This window comes from Leguminivora glycinivorella, chromosome 22 (genome assembly GCF_023078275.1).
Source record: "Leguminivora glycinivorella isolate SPB_JAAS2020 chromosome 22, LegGlyc_1.1, whole genome shotgun sequence".
NCBI lineage: Eukaryota > Metazoa > Arthropoda > Insecta > Lepidoptera > Tortricidae > Leguminivora > Leguminivora glycinivorella.
In genome coordinates, this window is record NC_062992.1 from 13,001,610 (window position 1) to 13,022,801 (window position 21,192).

The following is a 21,192-nucleotide window of genomic DNA, read 5'->3' on the forward strand; positions in this document are numbered from 1 at the left end:
CATTGTAGTCACTGTGTTGACAAACACAGACAGGTCTTGATAGTTTCATCCATGATACATATAAGGGAAAAACCATTTAATTGTAGCGTTGATTATAAATGCAGTCTGAAACAGTGCCTTTAAATTCACCAAAGAATACACACTGGAGAAAAGTCATGCACATGCAATAATTGCAACAAGTGCTCTAATAGTTCTTAAGAGTTTATTTAATGACACATTCTGAAAAGAAGCTGCAATAATAATACCGCAACAGAAATACTTTGTAAAGATTTCTGAAGCTATTTAAATGCAGCTAATGCGAAAGAGTAGTCAAAAGGACAACTTACAAAGGCACGAAACGATATACACAGGAGAAAAGCCATACACGTGTAATCATTGCCACCACGAGTGAAGAAGATGTTTTAAAAAACACCGTGGATAAAACATATCCGTGAAAAACTGTAGTTTGCAATATTACATCCAATATCTGAAATGTACCTATTAGTTTCATAATAACAAAAATTCAAAATGACACTTTCTCAGAATACCTAAAATTGTATTAACTGTGGGCATTATATTCCTCTAGAACGGTAAAGTAGCTCATTACGTATCAGTATGCAGGCATGTAATAACACCGTTTACGAGTGAGTGAGTGCGACGAATAATACTATATTAGAGAATATAGTATTATTCGTCGAAATATGCAGCTTATCTGCGTAAGTTTCGTGCAAATGTACTCATTAATAAATCATAAAGATAACATGTAGAATGTAATTGTTTATGTGTCTTTCCAAGCAAAAAGTCACGCGTAGTCGATTACTATAAAAAACAGTTTAACTTGTCATAAAATTTGTATAAAGCAAATCTCGTTCTTACGGTGACTGGAACCTTTGACTTAATTAACTCCGACACAAATAATTTATTTATAAAAAATATCGATATCGCAATTCACAAACTTCTCAGTCGTCCGCAAGATGTATCTCCTAGCAGTTGTAGGGTGAGTGACTTAAAGAAATAACAATTAATAATTTAAACTTATCGTATACCTATTCTTCTCCTATTGTAGGCATTTCGTATATTACGAGTATAAATGTACAAGATAAGAGTGCATTAACTTAATAGAACGGCAAAAATAAGGTATGATGATAATGTGTTTACTGCTTACCTACATAAACAATAGTTATTTTCACCACACCAACTGGTAAAGGCTCTTTTTCCCCTCACTAGCTCGGAAACACGCGTTTTGTCCTTTAATACTAGCGGGTAAAAACGCATTTTATCCACTAGTGGGTAAAGTAATTTGACCTTGAATAAAGTCAAATTAACTGCTTTAAAATTGATAAAAGTAGGTGAATCTAGTAATAAAGATGATTTACCACCTGTGGAACTACTGGAAGTAGTGATAAACGCATTTTTTTGCGTTGTAGTTTCCTCGCTATAGTGAGGAGAAATGTTTTGTGTTACACTCGGGTGCAAATGAATTTTCAGAGTGTTAGCGGTGACTGTAACGAGCGAGAGCGTGACTAGCTTGCGCTTCCCTCCGGGTTTTCAATTCGGGGTCGCTACCTCCGCTTACCAGATCGAAGGCGGCTGGAATGCTAGCGGTAAGTGAACACCGCCACACCTCGGACACTGGCGATCAAATATATGAAAGAGGCGCGTTCCTAGCACACAGTCTAAGCTCGTGTAGGTGAACGCGTACCATGCTTGTATGAGTGAAATATGACAGATCGACTGTTCGCGTTTTTGACAGGCGGTAACTGTGAGGTAACCGAGAGGGGGTGGGCGGCACTTTCAGCGGGGAGCGGGAGTGGCCATACTGTACGATAGTAGTACTCTTTCTTATACTGTGGGTCCGCAAAGTTAGGCATTGTATTTAGGTATAGACGTTCAAATCTTGGCTCTAAGAAAAGGCGACAAATTTGAAAAAAGTATGAATGAATGAATGAATGAATGAATGAATGAATGAATGAATGAATGAATGAATGAATGAATGAATGATTATTTTATTTGCATAAAACAAGCGTATATACATAGGTGTTAAAAAAAAATATCCACAGCACGATTCTTGTTTTGCCCCGACAGGCGTACAAATATTGTTTACTTATGAACTAACAAAACTTAACTAACTATATACAAGATGTATACTAGTCTTACGCACTATAATTAAGTAGGGCACATCGGCCAATTATCTTCATAAAACGCGTGCCTTCTTAAACCTTGACATTAGTGGAATCATCGACAAATTGATTGAAAATGTTTGGGCGAAGGTTAATTTTTTTGCTACGTTTTAACCCCTAACGCAAAAACGACGACGGTTGTTATAACTTATAAGCTTGACGTGCCTGTCTGTGTCTGACATCGTAGCTTTCGAACGGATGAACCGATTTAGATTTCGTTTATTTTGTTTAAAGCTGAATTACTCGGGAGTGTTCTTAGCCATGTTTGATGAAAATCGGCCCATTATTTCAGGCGTTTTTCAGAATTTGAAATTTGTATTGTAACTATCGAATGAAATTTACACTCTAGCCCCTCTGTAGGCCTAGCACATGATGGCCGCGAGATAGATGACACGTCTTCTTCTAACTGTATTAATGACATAAGGACGGGTAGTCTATCTCGCGGCGACATACTCTCGAGGCAATCATGTGCTAACCCTGCTGGCACTACTTGCCTTGTCGCGCGCGAGTCCACACTTGAAGTCGCCCTTGATGTATGGACTCGCGCGCGACAAGGCAAGTTGTGCTAAAGGGTTAGGTCTGTGTTTCAGACAAAGGCGAGAGCATTTGGGACCGCATGATCCACTCTCGGCCAGAGTCGATATACGACCGCAGCAACGCCGATGTGGCATGCGACTCCTACCACCTTTGGGAAGAGGACCTGCGGTTGGTGCAGGACATGGGAGTAGACTTCTACAGGTATCCACACTTATTTCATACTAGCTCTTCCCCGCGGCTTCACTCGCGTTAAATTCTCTAATTGTGGAATGCTCCATACAAACTTTCACCCCCAATTTTGGGAAAGTGGGGGGTTAGAAAGAGACAAAAAGTAGCCTATGTCACTCTCCATCCCTTCAACTGTCTCCACTAAAAAAATCACGTCAGTTCGTTGCTTCGTTTTGCCATGAAAGACGGACAAACAAACAGACACACACACTTTCCCATTTATATATTTTTTTTCTTTATTGGGGAAAACAACAGACATAGGAAGGTCATACAGATAAGAAGATAATATTAATATAAGTAATGGACACATACCTTGAATACCTTCTCAGGGTGGCTAGCCGAATGGCACAATCGCTCACGAAACGCTCACGAAACGAAGCGCTAGTAGATATCTATCTCTATCGCGCTTGCGTATTGGCGCGACAGAGCCAGCGGCGTATCGCTTTCGTTTGGCGTCGGAGAAATGCCATTCGGCTACGGGGCCTGGGTGGCTAGCCGAATGGCACAATCGCTCACGAAACGCTCACGAAACGAAGCGCTAGTAGATATCTATCTCTATCGCGCTTGCGTATTGGCGCGACAGAGCCAGCGGCGTATCGCTTTCGTTTGGCGTCGAAATGCCATTCGGCTACGGGGCCTGGACTGTATAAGTATGTATTTATCTATTTATATGTATATCGTCGCTTAGCACCCATGGCTAAGCTTTGCTTAGTTTGCGGCTAGGTTTATTTGTGTAAGATGTCCCTCAATATTTATTTCCTTTTCAGGTTCTCGATATCCTGGCCTCGCTTACTGCCACACGGCTTCAGCAACAAGGTTAGCGAAGACGGCCGTCGGTACTACAGCGCGATTATTGACGGGCTGCTGGAGCGCGGCATCTCACCTATGGTCACACTGTACCACTGGGACTTGCCGCAGAGGTTACAGGAACTTGGTGAGATTTCTATAATATATAAGTACTTCTCTATAAATATAATAGAATAATATGTCTCACATGGACCCTGCAAGAGCACAGCAACACTATAAGCAGCACACATCACGGCATCCTGTGATGAATATATCGTGGTGTATTTGCCGCAAAAACTGCAGGATCTCGATGAGTTCTCTACACACACGGTGAAATAAAATGGACCGTTCAAACGCATACCTAAATAGTGACTTCTGAGGTAATAATGATAAAGATTTATTATGGGGCCAATGCTGAAATCGCGAAAACAAATTTGGCTGTTCCATAGAAATGAGCGGCATCATGACAGATGACAGTCAAAACTGATGAAACAGCCAATTTGTTTTTTTGCGATGTCAGCATTGGCCCCATAATAAATCTTGTCCATTATGACCTCAAAAATCACTAGGTATGCAGAGTTTGAACGGTCCTTTTTATTTCACCGTGTATACAGGCTGATCATACCTATATAAGTTATAGGATTGAACTCAAACAGTGACCTTAATTTTACCCAAAGTTTCCATAAATTATGGACACCAAACGCGCCTCAGTGCATCGCCCAAGTCGCCCGATTAAATCAAAACTGTTAATTCCAGGAGGCTGGACAAACCCCCTCATAGTAGACTGGTTTGCGGATTACGCTCGAGTCGCGTTCTCCCTCTTCGCCGATCGCGTACACACTTGGATCACCATCAACGAACCCGGCACCATTTGTGACGTCAGCTACAGAGGATTCTTGGCTCCAGGGGTTAAGGATCATGAAGTTGGGGCGCTCCTGTGTACAAAGCATGTGCTGTTAGCCCATGCTACAGCGTATAGGGTGTACCAAAAGGAATTTAAACCGAAATATCATGGTGAGTAGAAGGGAATTTTTCAGTAACAGTGTGACGGAGCGACCAACTGAACATCTGGGTCATCATCAACGAGTCTGGCACCATTTGTAACGTCAGCTACAGAGGATTCTTGGCTCCAGGGGTTAAGGATCATGAAGTTGGGGCGCTCCTGTGTACAAAGCATGTGCTATTAGCCCATGCTACAGTGTATAGGGTGTATCAGGAGGAATTTAAGCTGAAGTATCATGGTGAGAAAACCTAGCCGGAAAAAAATCCGTGATAGGCGGAAAATATTATTATTAATATTAAAAACAAACGGAATCTTTAATTACCAATTTTTTTTTTCATTTTTATATAGTTAAAAGGAAAAAGCCGAACACTTATAGGACCGCTGTGCCCGTCTGTCTGTCTGTTATCTCGCAACCTAGGTAATTACTTATTATTCAATCATAAAAGCTTATCCATTTCACATCAAGTTTAGGTGTTAAAGTTAGATAGCTACAGTCAACCAATTATTGTAGAATCCGAGGCCACTCTAGAACCCTGTCATATTGACACCGTGCTTTATTTGCTGTAGCAGTCACTTTGACTTTTACTGTGAAAAGGTTCTACACGGGCCTAGGATTTAGATAGGATGACGTACATTAACTGCCAGAAAGTGGTATTTTAAAACTAAGCTACTTACAATCTTTTTGTCAGGTGAAGTGTCGATCGCGAACCAGGAGAGCTGGTTCGAACCGAAAACCGACATGGACTTGGAAATCACTCTGCTGGCCAGAGAATATTTAGTAAGTATTTAAATCACAGAGAACCTCCTATAGAGTGCCAATCTTGTAAATTTTGTGCGTGCTACAAATCACCAGTGCTTGGGGCGCGAGGAGCGGGAGGGGAATGTGTTTAGCGCGCTGCGATTGGTCGTTTCAAGGACGGCAGGCAGTCGCGCCAGATGAAAAGGGACAGAAGTATGACTGTCCCTCTACTGTCGCGTAAGTGGCCAGTGTAAGTTGACCTATGCCGGCTCTGAATAAATTATAAATATGACTTATTTGTGGAATGTAATACCGTCCGTTTTTAAATTTGAACTTCTTGTTACCTTTCCACACCATTTCACACTACAGGTGGACATCTTTAAGGCATCAAAATACCCTTTTTCAATTTTTTTATTGCGAAAAACACGAGCTGCTTTCGGGTCGGTTACTTGGTCGTTACTGATCGGGCACGGCGAGCGCCCGCGCTTTTATCATGGCAAATACAAGTAAGGCTGGTGACCGCCAGTCGTCTTGTAATGGATGTCTATAGGGGTTGGTCTGTGATTTAAATGCACTTTAGGTATTATGTAAACTTAACTTATTTTCCCCTCACTAGCTCGGAAACACGTGTTTTGTCCTTTAATACCAGCGGGTAAAAACGCATTTTATCCACTAGTGGGTAAAGTAATTTGACCTTGAATAAAGTCAAATTAACTGCTTTAAAATTGATAAAAGTAGGTGAATCTAGTAATAAAGATGATTTTTACCACCTGTGGAACTACTGGAGGCAGTGATAAACGCATTTTTTGCGTTGTAGTTTCCTCGCTATAGTGAGGGGAAAAGTTTTGTGTTACACTCGGGTGCAAATGTATTTTACTTCTCGTGTGATAAAAAACTCGCAAGTTCAGGGTTCTATTCTCGAACCACTCGCTTCGTTCGTGGTTCAACTATAGAATCCTTTCACTTGCTCGTTTTTCAATTCCACACTCAGCGTTAAAATACAACTTTGCCCCCTTGTATAACAAATAACTATTTCTTTGCTAAAGGAAATTGCACCACCCGCTTAACTCAAGCTTGACTCAAGCTTAAGTCGGCTGTCAACTGTCAAATTCCATACAAAATAGTGGGTTAACCTCGGGTTAACTCGCCGTTTTTGGTGGTGCAAGTAATATAGATTATCTGTGCATCAGGTCAGGTCATATTCTACTCAAAAACAACATTTTCTGACTTTTGAGTATGAGGTATAAAGTTCATTATGCAACAATCACTAATATTGTTTTAACATGAAGTAAGTTCGAATTCGATGACGTCACTACATCGCTGACAGTGTTTTCGGTGGCCAAAAAAAAATTACACACATTTTTCATCAAAAATAAGTAATCAACATACACTTTTAATACCCAAAGTCTGTCTAGTCTAGTAGCCTATACTTATTTATTCTGTGTTCCAGTTCGGTCGTTACTCGCACCCCATATTCTCAGCCACAGGAGGCTGGCCGCCCGCGCTGCAGCGGTACATGGCAGATAAAAGCAAGAGGGAGGGCTTCTCGCGTTCCAGACTGCCTGCGTTCACACAGGATGAGATACGACTTGTGAAAGGTAACCCGTGAGGGCGTTACTCGCACGATAAGGGCGTTACTGGCATTGTGAGGTCGTTACTCGCACCCTTCTCAGCCACAGGAGGCTGGCCGCCCGCGCTGGAGCGGTACATGGCGTATAAAAGCAACAGGGAGGGCTACCCGCGCTCCAGACTGCCTGCGTTTACAACTTGTGAAAGGTAACCCGTGAGGGCGTTACTCGCACGGTGAGGTCGTTACCCGCACCCTTCTCAGCCACAAGACGCACTAGAGGACCACACTGGCCGTGGCCACAATTTGGGCCATATTCTTAGCTTGATATGTGTTAAAATGTCAAATATTAATATTAGGGCCATCTAGCCGAGCGTTCCCCAAAGGTGTAACGCCATCTTGGCCACCGCACCTTTTTCTCTATGGCTTTGAGGTACGTTTTTTTCTTAGACCTTATCCGTCTATAGTACGGAGTTACATATGTCTTTGGAATAAGCTGACAAAGCGGCTTTATAGCAATCGACAAAGTCGAACGTTTTCCCGTGCACACACATATAGTGATCGTCGCTTGCAATGTAAAGATTATTTGATTTCACAGAACACCCCACTAGAAGCCAAATGCAAGCGATATTGTTCGAGACGCAAATCACCAATCCTTGCGGGGTGAGGCGGGCGCGCACGGTGCTGCCATTGGTCGTTTCAAATAATGGCGCGCCTTTATGATTAGCAGTAGGGATGGGAATGGGACATGTCTATTATAGACAATGGTACCGGTACCAGTACTGTGGTGAATTTGTTTTGCAACAAATTATAATATTATAATTAAATTATAATAAGGCCTAGTTACCCTTCGGGTTGGAAGGTCAGATGGCAGTCGCTTTCATAAAACTAGTGCCTACGCCAAATTTTGGTAGTAGTTTCCAAAGCGGACCCCAGGCTCCCATGAGCCGTGGCGAATGCCGATGCCGGGATAACGCAAGGAGGATGATAATTGTGATAGCATCTCAATAAAAATCATTCTAGTAACTAATAACTAAACTGTGCATTTTTACTTACGTTTACTAAGTTAAATAACCAACTAAATATTCTAAACTAATCAATGAACTAAATACCACTACAGACTCTACAGATTCTAGATAATTATTCACTATTACAAATCTGCTTTCTTTTATATTTCATAAAATGGTAGCACATGGTACGAACGGCAGTACGAAGTTCCCGCAACAGACATAAACTAACATGGCCCCATGCCTAGTCGTTTACGTGAAAGGGATAGCATATCACATTGTTAACTCGGTAAAGAGGGATGGACGCGCCTCGGCGCCGCTCAGCACAACCATATTGACCAGTATAAATGAACTCCGCGGACAATAAACAATATTCAACAAAATAATTAATTTGACTTAACTGTGGAATGTTGTTCCATCTTTTTTACATGTAGAAGTGTTAGAAGACTTGCCACACCACTTTATGCTGTAAGAGACCATTGTTTGCAACCAAAATTGATTATTTAAGATTTTTTCCCGAGCGGACACGGACACTGTTAGCGGGTCGTATACTTGGGCGCTACTGATCGGTGTCGCACGCGTTCAAACTTTTATAAACCTGATTTGTCGTATGCTTGGTGACCGCGAGTCGCCCTGTAAGGGCCATCTTGTTGTATTGATCTGTGTTTGATTTCAATCAAATCTTGGTATATTATTTTTTATTTGGTATTACAAATTTATATTTTTCCAAGAACCCAGTTGACCTCTACACAGGATCATTCGACTACTACGGGCTGAACCACTACACGTCTCGCGTGGTGCGCGCCGCAGTCCCCGGCGAGCCGCTGCAATACATGATGCAAGGAATCGAAGAAGTGGAGGCAGCCCTGGAGACTAGGCCACATTGGGGGGCTGCTGCAGCGTCTTGGCTAAAGGTCTGTTACTGTTATCCATAATATCATCATCATTTGCTGCTGAGCATAGGCCTCCCTTTGTGTACGCCACTTATCCCAGTCCCGGCCTAATCTCATCCAGAAGTGCCCCGCAGTTTTTCGAATGTCGTCCACCCAACGAGCCAAACGGATTCCAGGCGCTTCTTACATCCGATAGCGGGCACCATTCGGTCAACATTTTGGTCCACCTGCCATCACTGCCTGGCAACACGCCCCGCCCAATTCCATTTGAGTTTGGAAATGACGTCACCCACGTCCCACACCTTGGTGCGGCGTCGGATTTCGACATTCCTCACTCGATCTTGAAGCTTAATGCCGAACATGGTGCGCTCCATCGCTATCTGGCTACCCGTATCTTATGCACAGCCTTTTTAGTGAGCGTCCATGTCTCGGCACCGTATATCATGGTGGGCAGGACACACTGGTTGAAGAGACGAGTCGAGTCCATACTATACTATCTTCTTCTTCTTCAACCTAGCGTTTTCCCGGCCTAGCGCAAGGGTCCGCTTTCCTGCTCAATCTTCTCCACTTTGCCCGGTCTTCGGCATCCTTAGGCGTGAGATTGTTCTCTTGCATGTCCGCTGTCACGACGTCCAGCCAGCGCTTCTTAGGCCTACCGTGGCCGCGTGACCTAGAGCGTTGGACAGTGATACTACCGGTATACTATACTATTTAATATTATAAATGGGAAAATGTGTCTGTTCGCGGGCGAAAGCTATGAATTGACGTGATTTTTTGGCAATAGTTGAAAAGGGTAGGGAGTGACAAAGGCTACTTTTTGTCTCTTTCTAATGATTTTGTCAACCTGCAGGTGAACCCTCAAGGCCTTCGGCGGCTCCTGCAGCTGATCAAGCAGCAGTACGGGGACGTGAAGATCCTGATCACCGAGAACGGGTACTCCGACACCGGCGCACAGCTCCAAGACCGGGACCGGGTCCAATACTACAGGGACTACTTGGAGCAGGTGACTAGCTACATCCTGCAGGTGGAGCCAGAACTGCTGCAGCAGTACGGAGAGGTCCTCAACAAAACAATAAAAACATATAAACATATTATAAAAAACTAGCAGCGGGGCAGGGCCCAAGCTATCGGTGGTTAGGGCTGCAGAGAGAGGGATGTTGCCAATGTGGGATGTTGAATCAACGATCATTGTTCCGATAGTCGTTTCAGCGAACGGTCTCATAGCGAAGAGTCTCGACCAACATCTTAAGAGACTCTCGCTAGGTGGCTGGATCAAGGGCCAGATGCAGAAGGCGGTGATCTTGGACACGGCGTGGATGTCCGACGGTTCCTCTCTCTGCAGCCCTAACCACCGGCAGCTTGGGCCCTGCCCCGCTACTGGCGGCACCCTAGGTTAGGTTTTTTATAATGTGTTTATATATTTTTCCCCTCACTAGCTCGGAAACACGTGTTTTGTCCTTTAATACCAGCGGGTAAAAACGCATTTTATTCACTAGTGGGTAAAGTAATTAGACCTTGAATAAAATCAAATTAACTGCTTTAAAATGGATAAAAGTAGGTAAATCTAGTAATAAAGATGATTTACCACCTGTGGAACTACTGGAAGCAGTGATAAACGCATTTTTTGCGTTGTAGTTTCCTCGCTATAATGAGGGGAAAAGTTTTGTGTTACACTCGGGTGCAAATGTATTGTGTTAAAAAACTCGCAAGTTCAGGATTCTATTCTCGAACCACTCGCTTCGCTCGTGGTTCAACTATAGAATCCTTTCACTTGCTCGTTTTTCAATTCCACACTCGGCGTTAAAATACAAATTTGCCCCCTTGTATAACAAATAACTATTGTATTGCTTTGTATGCGGTTTTTTATTTTACTTTTATAATCATATTATAAAAATACCTAGCCTAAGAAGGAAAATAAATACTGAGAAGAACAAATAAATATTTGTATTTTTTTTAAATATTTCTTCTGCGTATTTCACGTTTACGACTCAAAGAATAGAAAAATTAAAATAATTCGCTTCCTGTATACAAACTCCTTTATTTAACTTTTCTTTAAAAGTAGTTTGTTGGAAAAATAACATTAATTTAATCTAATTATTCAGCGAAGTTTTCGGTGTGCGATATAGGTAGTAACAATAGTTTGTAAGACCTTATTATAAACCACATGACATGTATTTAAAAAATTGCACTAGTCATATCCTTATTAATATTTAAATCGCTACCTGAAATCCGCTCTCTATTAATTAAGTTGTTATCACTGTCTTTAAAACAATAAATGATCAGGTTCTCTTGGCGATGAACGAGGACGCGGTGCGAGTGGTTGGCTACACGGCGTGGTCGCTGCTCGACAACTTCGAGTGGGTGGCTGGCTACACGTACGTATACTCATCATCATCATATCAGCCCTTAATCGCCCACTGAGCATAGGCCTCTCTTCTAGCACATCTCGGACACTGGCGATCAAATATATGAAAGAGGCGCGTCCCTAACACACAATCTAAGCTCGTGTAGGTGAACGCGTACTATGCTTGTATGAGTGAAATATGACAGGTCGACAGTTCGCGTTTTTGACAGGCGGTAACTGTGAGGTAACCGAGAGGGGGTGGGCGGCACTTTCAGCGCGGGGTGCGGGAGTGGCAGTACTGTACGATAGTACTCTATTTTACTGTGCTTCTAGTACGCCACTTCTCCCGGTCTCGCTTCTTGTACAACACAACCCCCAATTGTTAAACGTTCGCTAAAGTTATCGAGCTGATAAAAATCGCTTGGCCCTTTACGACGTATTGGTGTGATAGAAAAGGACAAACGATTTTTATCGGCTTGTTAACTGTTATGAATAAGGGGGTCAGTATTTATTTTGTGCAATAAAGTTTAAACGAGTGATTCGTTAACTGTGCCAGGTCGCGCTTCGGTCTATACGCCGTGGATTTCAGCTCGCCTCTGCGTCCCCGCGCCGCGCGCGCCTCCGCGCGGTTCTACGCGGGCGTGGCGCGCGCGGGAGCCCGCAGCGTCGCGCCGGCTCACAACACTACGCGTGCAATACAATAAACTTAACTTATGTTTAGCGACAACCCACACTCAAGTGACGCATGTCGTAAGACGCGGAACGGACGTCAGCGCCGCGCAGCCCGAGTGTAATTTAAAAAACGCCTCTTTAGTACATTTTGTATAGGAAGGACGTAAGTCGCGCCCTGATCGACGCGGCGCGCGCTTCAAGTGACGCGTCGCTTACGACTTACGACGTGCGTCGCCTGATTGTGGATATGCATGATTTTTTATTTTAACGATAAATTGATATATGTGATATACTATGGTTTTCTGACTCTAAGAAAAATATTTACATCGGTTTTAATACTAAATCGGTGTTAGATAAATCATAATAAAATAGGCTAAATCTTATTTATATAAATTTATAATTATTGGTAAAATTTGTAAGAAAAGTTTTACTACTGTTAGAAAGGTACACTATTTGAGAAACCCCTATGATAATAGTATTTTTGCAACAGGCGTCAAAGGTCAGGTCAGGAGGTCAAAAAGACGACTGGCGTGGGTAACAATTTGAGGCGAAGCCGAAAATTGTTATTAAGACGCCACGACTATTTTCTTACTCAGTAAACATCGTTGCATGCAATACTTTTTCTACGACTATGCACTTAATTTTTAATTGTTTTCTAGAATAACTTTCGTGAAATTCACACTGTTTCCTGTATTTTACACAGCCAGCGCAGCTGCCCAAAGCCATTCCCGCCACTTACCGCGCACTATCGTCAAAGCGTTACCATGGTTACAGAGTCAAACAATGCGTTTTCAATTTTTTCGTTACTGCGCGCGTGCGCGGGAAGCCGATGGGCGCTGGCTTTGGGCAAAGAAGATCGAGTAAGTATTATAGAGAGTTACTGTCGAAGTAAAATGTGTAATCATAGTGCATAGACTGCCATCTTAAGATCGGTGTACAGTCGCCATCAGATATATAAGAGCGCCCGAGGTACTCAAAAATATCTGAACACGCCTCTAACGCCTAGGCAATAGAGGCGTGTTCAGATATTTTTGAGTACCTCGGGCGCTCTTATATATCTGATGGCGACTGTACACTCTAGCCCATGATGATAGATGGGTGTACCTAGTTGTTAAGATTACAGATACACTATGGTTGCAATAAATGACTAAATAAAAACAATCATCACAAACGTATCATTTATTTCAAAAAAGTATGGCGAGGAGTAAAATTAAAAATTAAGTACTAATCTTGACGCGGTAAATCTCTATGACAATTTTTACGAGTCGCTTTTAAATAAAATATTATAAATTATGATAACGTAATTAAATATCTAGGCGTGACACATAAATATTAACATTATATTAGGACATTATTATACAGATCGACTTACTCTCACGCTAGGCTCAAGAAGGCGTGTGTTGCGCGACTTGCGCGGCTTCGATCGCGTTAAACTACTTGTTGTCTCTTTCTAACTTCCCTTTTCTCTAAGGCTGGTTTGAGTGTCGCGCGGACCGTCCGCGCGGAGCGATCCGCACGACCAATTTGTGTCAAGTTGATGTCATCCGCGCCACTCTAAGGGACCATCCCCACTCAGGCGACGCATATCCAGAGACGCGGAACGGACGTCAGCGCCACGCCGCCCGAATGTAATTTAAAAAAAAAGTCTCCTCAGTACATTTTGTATAGGAAGGACGTAAGACGCGCCCCCAGCGACGTCCGTTGCCCGTCCCTTGCTCGTCCTTCCTATACAAAGTGTACTGAGAAGACGTTTTTTTAAATTACATTCGGGCGGCGTGGCGCTGACGTCTGTTCCGCGTCTCTGACATGCGTCGCCTGAGTGGGGATGGTCCCTAAAACGCTCCCTGAAGTTAACACATATTAGTCCGGTTGGGATCGATAATAATATATACTTTATTGTACACCACTTATTTACAATGAGATTACAAAAAAAAACATATTAAGAAGCAGGTAACAACAGGCGGTCTTATCGCTAAAAAGCGATCTCTACCAGACAACCTTAGGGTAGCAGGAAATAGATTGCAAATGCAAATGATTATTTCCTGTAGTATTTCACATAAGAAACCAATGTTTATAGATTTTGGGTATTAAAAGTGTATGGTGGCTACTGGCTACGTATTTTCGATTAAAAATGTGTGTAATATTTTTTTTAACTTTGGCCACCGAAAACGCTGTCAGACATGTAGTGACGTCATAGAACCTAACTTAACTTCATGTCGAGTCAATCACTGACATGATGAACTTTATGCCTCATACTTATATACACATGGTACATGAATAAATGATTTTACTTTTTATTTTTTTATATGTCAGAAAATTTCGTGTTCAATTCGATTTACGTCATGCACAGACAACCTATAGATTGACATGGCTGATGTTGTTTTTGTCTGATTAAGTGAAAGTGTACTTTATAATAGTACATTACTACAGAGGCCGGGACAAAGGGGGTTGCCGGCCGAAGACATATAGACATATAGGTCTGAGGCGGGCAACCCCATTTCCCGCCGAGGTATGTATAGTGCTTTTCTCAAACATGGTATGAAATAAATAAAGTCTACTGAAAATAGTAACTTTGGATGGCTGTATCTCCTAAACGGTGCGTCGTAGCGCAAAAATAATCGAATTTTCGTTCCCCTTTGATACCTCGTATACGCTTATAAGAAAACAAAAAGTTAAAAAAAAAATAAAAAAAAAACGAAAAAAATTTTTTTTTGTATGAAAACGCACCCAAAATCAAATATTGTCTAGGGCCCGTACCAGTTGCAGTCGGCACGTCTATAAAGCCCCTTGTAGTTTTTTTTTTAATTGGCTAAATACCTGGATGTTATGTCACAATTATCTGTGTTTGGAAATTAAAAAAGAAGACTTTGCCGGCCTTGGCCTGCAAGGTTTGTATGAAATTCCATTATCTATAAATCGTCCTAGCCGCACCTGCAACGTCATACTTCGCTGCCAATTATAAGGCACATAACATCAATATTTCATACCATGTTTGAGAAAATGTTTTTGCGGTTTTCAAGTCGTAATAAAATATGGTACTATTTTTTTCGGTTAATTGGACAGTAATTAATAATATAAGATAGACTTTAAAAAAGGGTCAAGTAGCCTGTTGTCCAATTTAACGCGAGCAAAAGCTAGTTTTCTATAGTTCTGCAATCTCGCAAGTTGGCATATTATAGATATAGACTGACGACACTTGCGATCACTGAGGCCACACATTGACTTTGCTATATTATGTAGTATGCTTCATCTGGTGTCGTTGAAGGCTTGATTTCCTATTGCATGTATAGTCGCACTGGCTACAACTGAATGGCCTCACTTCATTATGTATCATCACATGTTTCCGTAGACTCGTTTTATTACTGCATTTGTACTCGCACTGGGTACACTGAAAAGGCTTATCGCCAGTATGTGTCCTTTCATGATTTCTTAAGTCCGAACTAGTTATGCACTTGTAGTCGCAATGACTACACTTGTAAGGTTTCTCTCCGGTGTGTTTCATCTGATGCCTTTTCAAGTAAGATTTAACACTGCATTTGTAATCACAGGAGTCACAACTGAAAGGCTTCTCACCAGTGTGTTTCAAATTGTGCTTCCGTAAGTTTGATTTGTCACAGCATTTGTAATCACAAAGGCTGCACTCAAAGGGCTTTTCGCCAGTATGTGTCCTTTCGTGATCTCGTAACGTTGAACTGTCTCTGCACTTGTAGTCGCAATGACTACAACTGTACGGCTTCTCATCAGTGTGTACTCTTTGGTGAACTCGTAAGGTTCCCATCTGCCTGCACCTGTAGTCGCATTCGCTACATTTAAATGGCTTTGAGTCAGTGTGTATCATCATGTGCATGTCTAGGTGTGATTTCCGACTGCATTTGTAACCACAGTGGCGACACTGGAAAGGTTTGTCCCCAGTGTGAGTCCTTTCATGATTCCTTAAGTTATTTTTCTGAGTGCACTTGAAGTCGCAAAAAACACACTTGTATGGCTTTTCGCCAGTGTGCATTCTCCGATGTGTTATTAAGTTTTCTTTACGCTTGCACGTGTATTCGCAGTAGCTACATTTAAATGGCTTGTCTTCAGAGTGTGTCATCGAGTGTTGTGTTGTGTGGGATTCCTGACCGCTTTGTTCTCCAGCGCTGCCGTCCGAACACACTGCAACACAAATTAACAAAAAAAATTTTAAGATTACATTGCATCAGTGGCGGGGCAAGACCTAAATTAGATGTGGGCAAGATACAGTTTGCAAGGCCCCCTGATACTAGTGCCAGATACTTGCTAGCTGTTTTTTTTTTTATTTGCTAGATGAGTTATTATATTTAGGTATATTTTAGGTGTTTAGGTCTAGGGCTTTTAACTACAATCAACTTCCCTATTGTAAGTTATTGTTTATTTTTAGCGGCTGAAGATACCTGCGTATGAAAGAGGAATAATACAAGTTACAAACTTAAAAGAAGGGTTGGGTAAACTTTATTTCAAAAGGGAACTTGACTGGAGTTAAAATAAAATATTTTATACCATGCACACAATAAAGCATACATACATACATACATACAATCACGCCTGTATCCCATAAAGGGGTAGGCAGAGCACATGAAACTACTAAAGCTTCAGGGCCACTCTTGGCAAATAAGGGGTTAAAAGAAAACGAAACTGTGGCCACAAGTGGTGTGGAAACTGTGAACAAAATAAAGCATCAGATAACTATAAGAAAAACATGGAAAGAAGTTATTTTTAAATCCAATTTTTATTTAATAGGTCAGGTAGAAATATTTAAAGTAACCGAGTTGACCGTGACGTCACTCAATTCGATTTCATATAAAGTTCATATGAGCAAGTCGTTGAAATTCGTTTTGACAGTTCTTAAAAAGAAGCTGATTTGACTAGGAGGCAAGTAGCCTAATAAAATAAAGACAAGGCAGTTCCCAAGTAACTGATTTGTATGACATCAGTTCTCAAAAAGTTTGTACAAAAATTAAGGAAAAAGTTAAATTTGTTTTTATTATTCCTAGGTTTTTATTATCACTAGGCCAAGAACATAACCCAAAAACAGTTTGCAGATTGAGAATTAATATGGTATTAGTTTAATATAAACTATTATCAAAATTGAACGAAATTCCCCAATCAATATGACAATCAGAAGGCGGGGAAATCAGGAGCCGACATAGTGTGGTCACCCTACATGATACATTTGTATGAGAAAAGTTATATCTGAATATCTTTAAAACAGACAACGAATATAAAATATTAGATGGTGGATATTTAGTAAGATTTTTTACTAAATGTTGAAGTACTTTAGAGTTTCTGTGGTGCTACAAATCTTGAGATATTTACATTTTTAACTTTCTCAAAACGTGTGGACTGAGTAAACACTTACAAAAATTTATTATAAAAAAACCTGACATGTTAGTGGTTCGTTTTGTATTTTACAAATCCCCATATCACTTTTACTAAACTATACACATATACTAGCGGTCTAAATCTTATGTTTTTCATCAAAATTTGGGTTTTCAAAAGTGTGAGGATTTAGTACGCATAAGAAACTATTTGTAAAAAATTTAATACGTGACTAGGTGATCTAAAATTTATAGAGGTAAGTTGGCATAGTTTTTACTAAATGTTAGTATATAAATATTATATGTTAAATGAATACATTCACTGTTTTCGTGGGACTGAGTGAGCACATGTTAATAAGTGTATCTTTAGATTTATCTTTTTACAAATTCAGAGATTACAATTGTTTTGTTTTAGAACTTTTACTAAATGATCAGCATATTTTTTTTTTTCGGAAGGTGTTCACTCAATCCACACGCACACAAATGGGTGTATGGTGATGGTGGTTCCATTTTCATTGGTGCAAGCGGCCCTAAATGATACTTACACCATGTGCTTTAGTATATCTCCGTAAAATTTTCATTAGGTCAAATACAGTTAATTTCTCTAAGAAATGAGTGACTTAATTTCTGTTAAATGAAATTTAATTAAACAATTGAACAAGTGTATTGCCACAACCTTTATTACTTTGTAATATTATTTTTGACATGTGCCATCAGATACTTATGGTTATCTGGGACACCCTAGGCTGATGAGACCCATAGTCTACAACTCTAGACTGAATAACACCATGCCGTTGCCTTGCTATACAAACTCGCCAGTCTCAGCACCCTTGTCCAGCTGTGCATTCTAACGCAACAAAAGTTATTGTAAATCATCACTGACCTTGTAATGTGCCTGCTTGGTCCCACTCCTCAGGGCACAGCGCATACTCATTCTCATAGTCAGTGTACATCCCGGCTTCAGTGTCCGCACACTCTTCATGCCACTCCCCGTCTTCACAATCCCGCTCCTCCATGCTCGATTCCCCGGGCTCCATCATCCCGCACATCTCTTCAGGCACTATCTCCACACAGATCTCGACAGGCTCTATCTTCACAGACACCTCTACGGGCTCTGTCTTTACACACATCTCGCCAGACTCTGGTTTCAGACACTCCTCTCCGGGCTCTATCTTCACACAAACAGCGTCTTCTGAAGCTAGAGACATATTTTTGTCTTTTGAAAAGCTGGTCTCTGTGACAACCTGCAATGCAAGAACTAGGTTAAGTATTGTTAGTAATGTAGTAATATGAAACTTGGGGAAAATAAAATATTTTATGCCATGTACAAAATAAAGCATCAGATAAGTATTTTTTTTTAATTAATTATTGAATTTATTTGAGAGTATTTTCTATTTTTAAAATGTAATATTGCATTGTACCCTAATTATGATAATTTAACTTTAACTTTGACATGTAAAATTGTAAATTTTATGAATAAATGAATATGAATATGAATAATGTTCAGTTGCCTAACTGACTCCCTGTTGTTCCCCAATTTTGCTCGAATTTCTACAGTCCACTCCATCATTATTAAACAGATAATTCTAAGTAAAACATGGCCAGTAGTTATGTTTAAATGAAATTAATTATTATAAGTTGTATACAAAGATAAGTATGAGTTGACCATGACTATACTATAATTTTCTGATGCATTTTTCATGCATGGTATAAAACATTTTAAGGACAGGCAAGGCCTACTATTTAGACACAAACTAATGTTTACATAGTCTAGTATATCAGAATCTGAATTCATACCCCCATTGTAGCTCGGTGTCCCCTTGGAGAGGGGAATTATTCCAGTCATAACTCAGTAATTCTCAATCGTCTACTCCATTTTCTAAAAGGGAACTTGACTGTAGTTATTATAAAATAGTTTATACCATGAACGAAATAAAGCATCAGATAATTATATGAAAAACATGGACACAGTAACTGAGTTGACCGTGACGTCACTCAATTCGATTTCATATAAATTCCATATTAGCAAGACATTCAAATTCGTTTTGACATTCTTAAAAAGAAGCTGATTTGACTAGGAGGCAGTGGAATTCTGATAAATTAGAATTAGAACTGAAATTCCACTGAAAACAAATGAGTCGCGGTAGTTAGAATTCGCCCTTATGCCTCGAGAATGACCGAACTCAAATTTTTTAAAGTGGGTTATTGTACAGTTGTACTCTTTAGATCACTTTAAAGAGAGTAACTACAGAGAAATACAAAATACTACAGACTTGCTAGATTTCAGAGTTAGGTCAAAGAGGACAAACGCTTTAGTAGAAATTAATGAGGTATAGAATACGTGAGATACCCAAGCACCTACCTTTCAACTATAACAAGTTTTAAGTCGAACAATCAACGAAAGCGGAAGTACATTTACTGTGCAAAAACAAAATAGTTATCGTTACACGTTGCGCTAGTACAACTACTTATTGATTAAAGTGAAATTAACACGCAATTCTCTATATAAACCGATTCACCATAAAACTAAGCATTACACGACCTCAAAATTTTTACTATTGAAGTGAAGTATTGAATAGTATTGATGGCAGAAATGACAGCGGAGACGCCGCAGACGAAGGGTACGTTCGGAAAAAGTAGAACAACCATAACAGACGGGAGTTCGCTAACTTCGTCGGATCCAAGACTTTGCAAGGAACTTTGTTAAAGAATAGAGAATTTGAAGAGTATATTCAGTAATCCGGTATGTTTACTGCTTTCATTGGTTATTATACAGATGCGTTGTATTTTGGTAAGCGATGAAACCTGTCGCGACAGGCGCGAATATCTAATGCCACAATACGAATTTCCTAGCGGCAACACTGAACAGCGCCCTCGTGGGTGGAACTGTGGTAAGTTATTCCAACGTGGCAAGTAGTAAGGTTAAACCCGGTATGGCGCGAAGCGTGCGAGTGCATGAAAGTGTAAGATACAGTGAGGAAGCCCACAGCTGTCCTGAGTCGTCTAAAGCTAAGTATTTTATGTTACTTGGTGCTCGCAGTGGTGGTATGGTTTCTCTATGCAATGATCTCCTTAATAGAAGAACAGTAAGTTCGTATGAGTTTAGCTTGCCACGGAACCTGCCGTGGAAGCTATTCCTGAGACCATCTTAGGTAAGGCAGACTAGGTTTCTCTGTCTGGGTAAGACTTGACGTGCCCCAGCTCTCAACTCTGTCTGGGTAAGACTTGACGTGCCCCAGCTCTCAACTCTGTCTGGGTAAGACTTGACGTGCCCCAGCTCTCAACTCTGTCTGGGTAAGACTTGACGTGCCCCAGCTTTCAACTCCACCTGGGTAGACTTGACGTGCCCCAGCGTGCGAGAGCCGTGGCGGCTTCGGCAGCCCGGCTAGAGGTGTGTCGATGTGCGGCAGTATACCTCGGCTCGGATGTTAGGCGTCCGAGTTATCCGACCTTTGATGTGTCGGCGGACTCCCCGCGGGGGGGGTCCTTGGAACCTTCGTCTGGCCGGGTAAGATGGTTCTCCTTTGCTGTAGAGATAATCGTATATGTATGGTCAGCGCCGGCCCGTGCACTCGATCAGGGTAGAGCGAGTTTGAGTTTCGGCGCCCTTGGGAAGAAGTCTCACTACGTAGGAAAATAAATCGCGAGCGCAGCGAGCGCGAAATTTTTTTAAATAGTAATGCCGTAATTTGAAGATTAACGCAATACAGAATTTATGGATTTCATCATACAGAGTGCAAAAGGGACAAATGCTTGAACTTTCGTAGTCGCACCCTAGTATAGTTACGTGTGAAATAACAAGCAAAATGGAGCACTATAGTGGCCAAGTCAGGAAAGCAGCCCCTCTAGCACAAGTTGCCTTGTCGCGCGCGAGTCCATACTTGAAGTCGCGCGTGATGTATGGACTCGCGCGCGACAAGGCAA

General features: G+C 41.2%; 2 protein-coding genes across 2 annotated transcripts; one reads left to right on the forward strand and one right to left on the reverse strand.

Moving 5' to 3' along the window:
- The first annotated feature begins 844 nt into the window (after positions 1-844).
- LOC125238013 (myrosinase 1-like) lies at positions 845-12,836 on the forward strand. Its single transcript, XM_048145292.1, has 11 exons — positions 845-976; positions 1,468-1,583; positions 2,750-2,897; positions 3,692-3,858; positions 4,467-4,724; positions 5,403-5,491; positions 6,903-7,050; positions 8,780-8,940; positions 9,770-9,922; positions 11,203-11,294; positions 11,820-12,836. Exons 1-11 carry the CDS (start codon positions 954-956, stop codon positions 11,965-11,967), a joined length of 1,503 nt encoding a protein of 500 aa, XP_048001249.1. The 5' UTR covers positions 845-953; the 3' UTR covers positions 11,968-12,836.
- Positions 12,837-14,992: 2,156 nt separating this feature from the next.
- LOC125237874 (zinc finger protein 782-like) lies at positions 14,993-19,815 on the reverse strand. The gene is made up of 3 exons (XM_048145103.1): positions 19,631-19,815; positions 18,152-18,512; positions 14,993-16,087 (listed from the first exon to the last, which is right to left on the reverse strand). Exons 2-3 carry the CDS (start codon positions 18,474-18,476, stop codon positions 15,168-15,170), a joined length of 1,245 nt encoding a protein of 414 aa, XP_048001060.1. The 5' UTR covers positions 18,477-18,512; positions 19,631-19,815; the 3' UTR covers positions 14,993-15,167.
- Between the last annotated feature and the right edge of the window lie 1,377 nt (positions 19,816-21,192).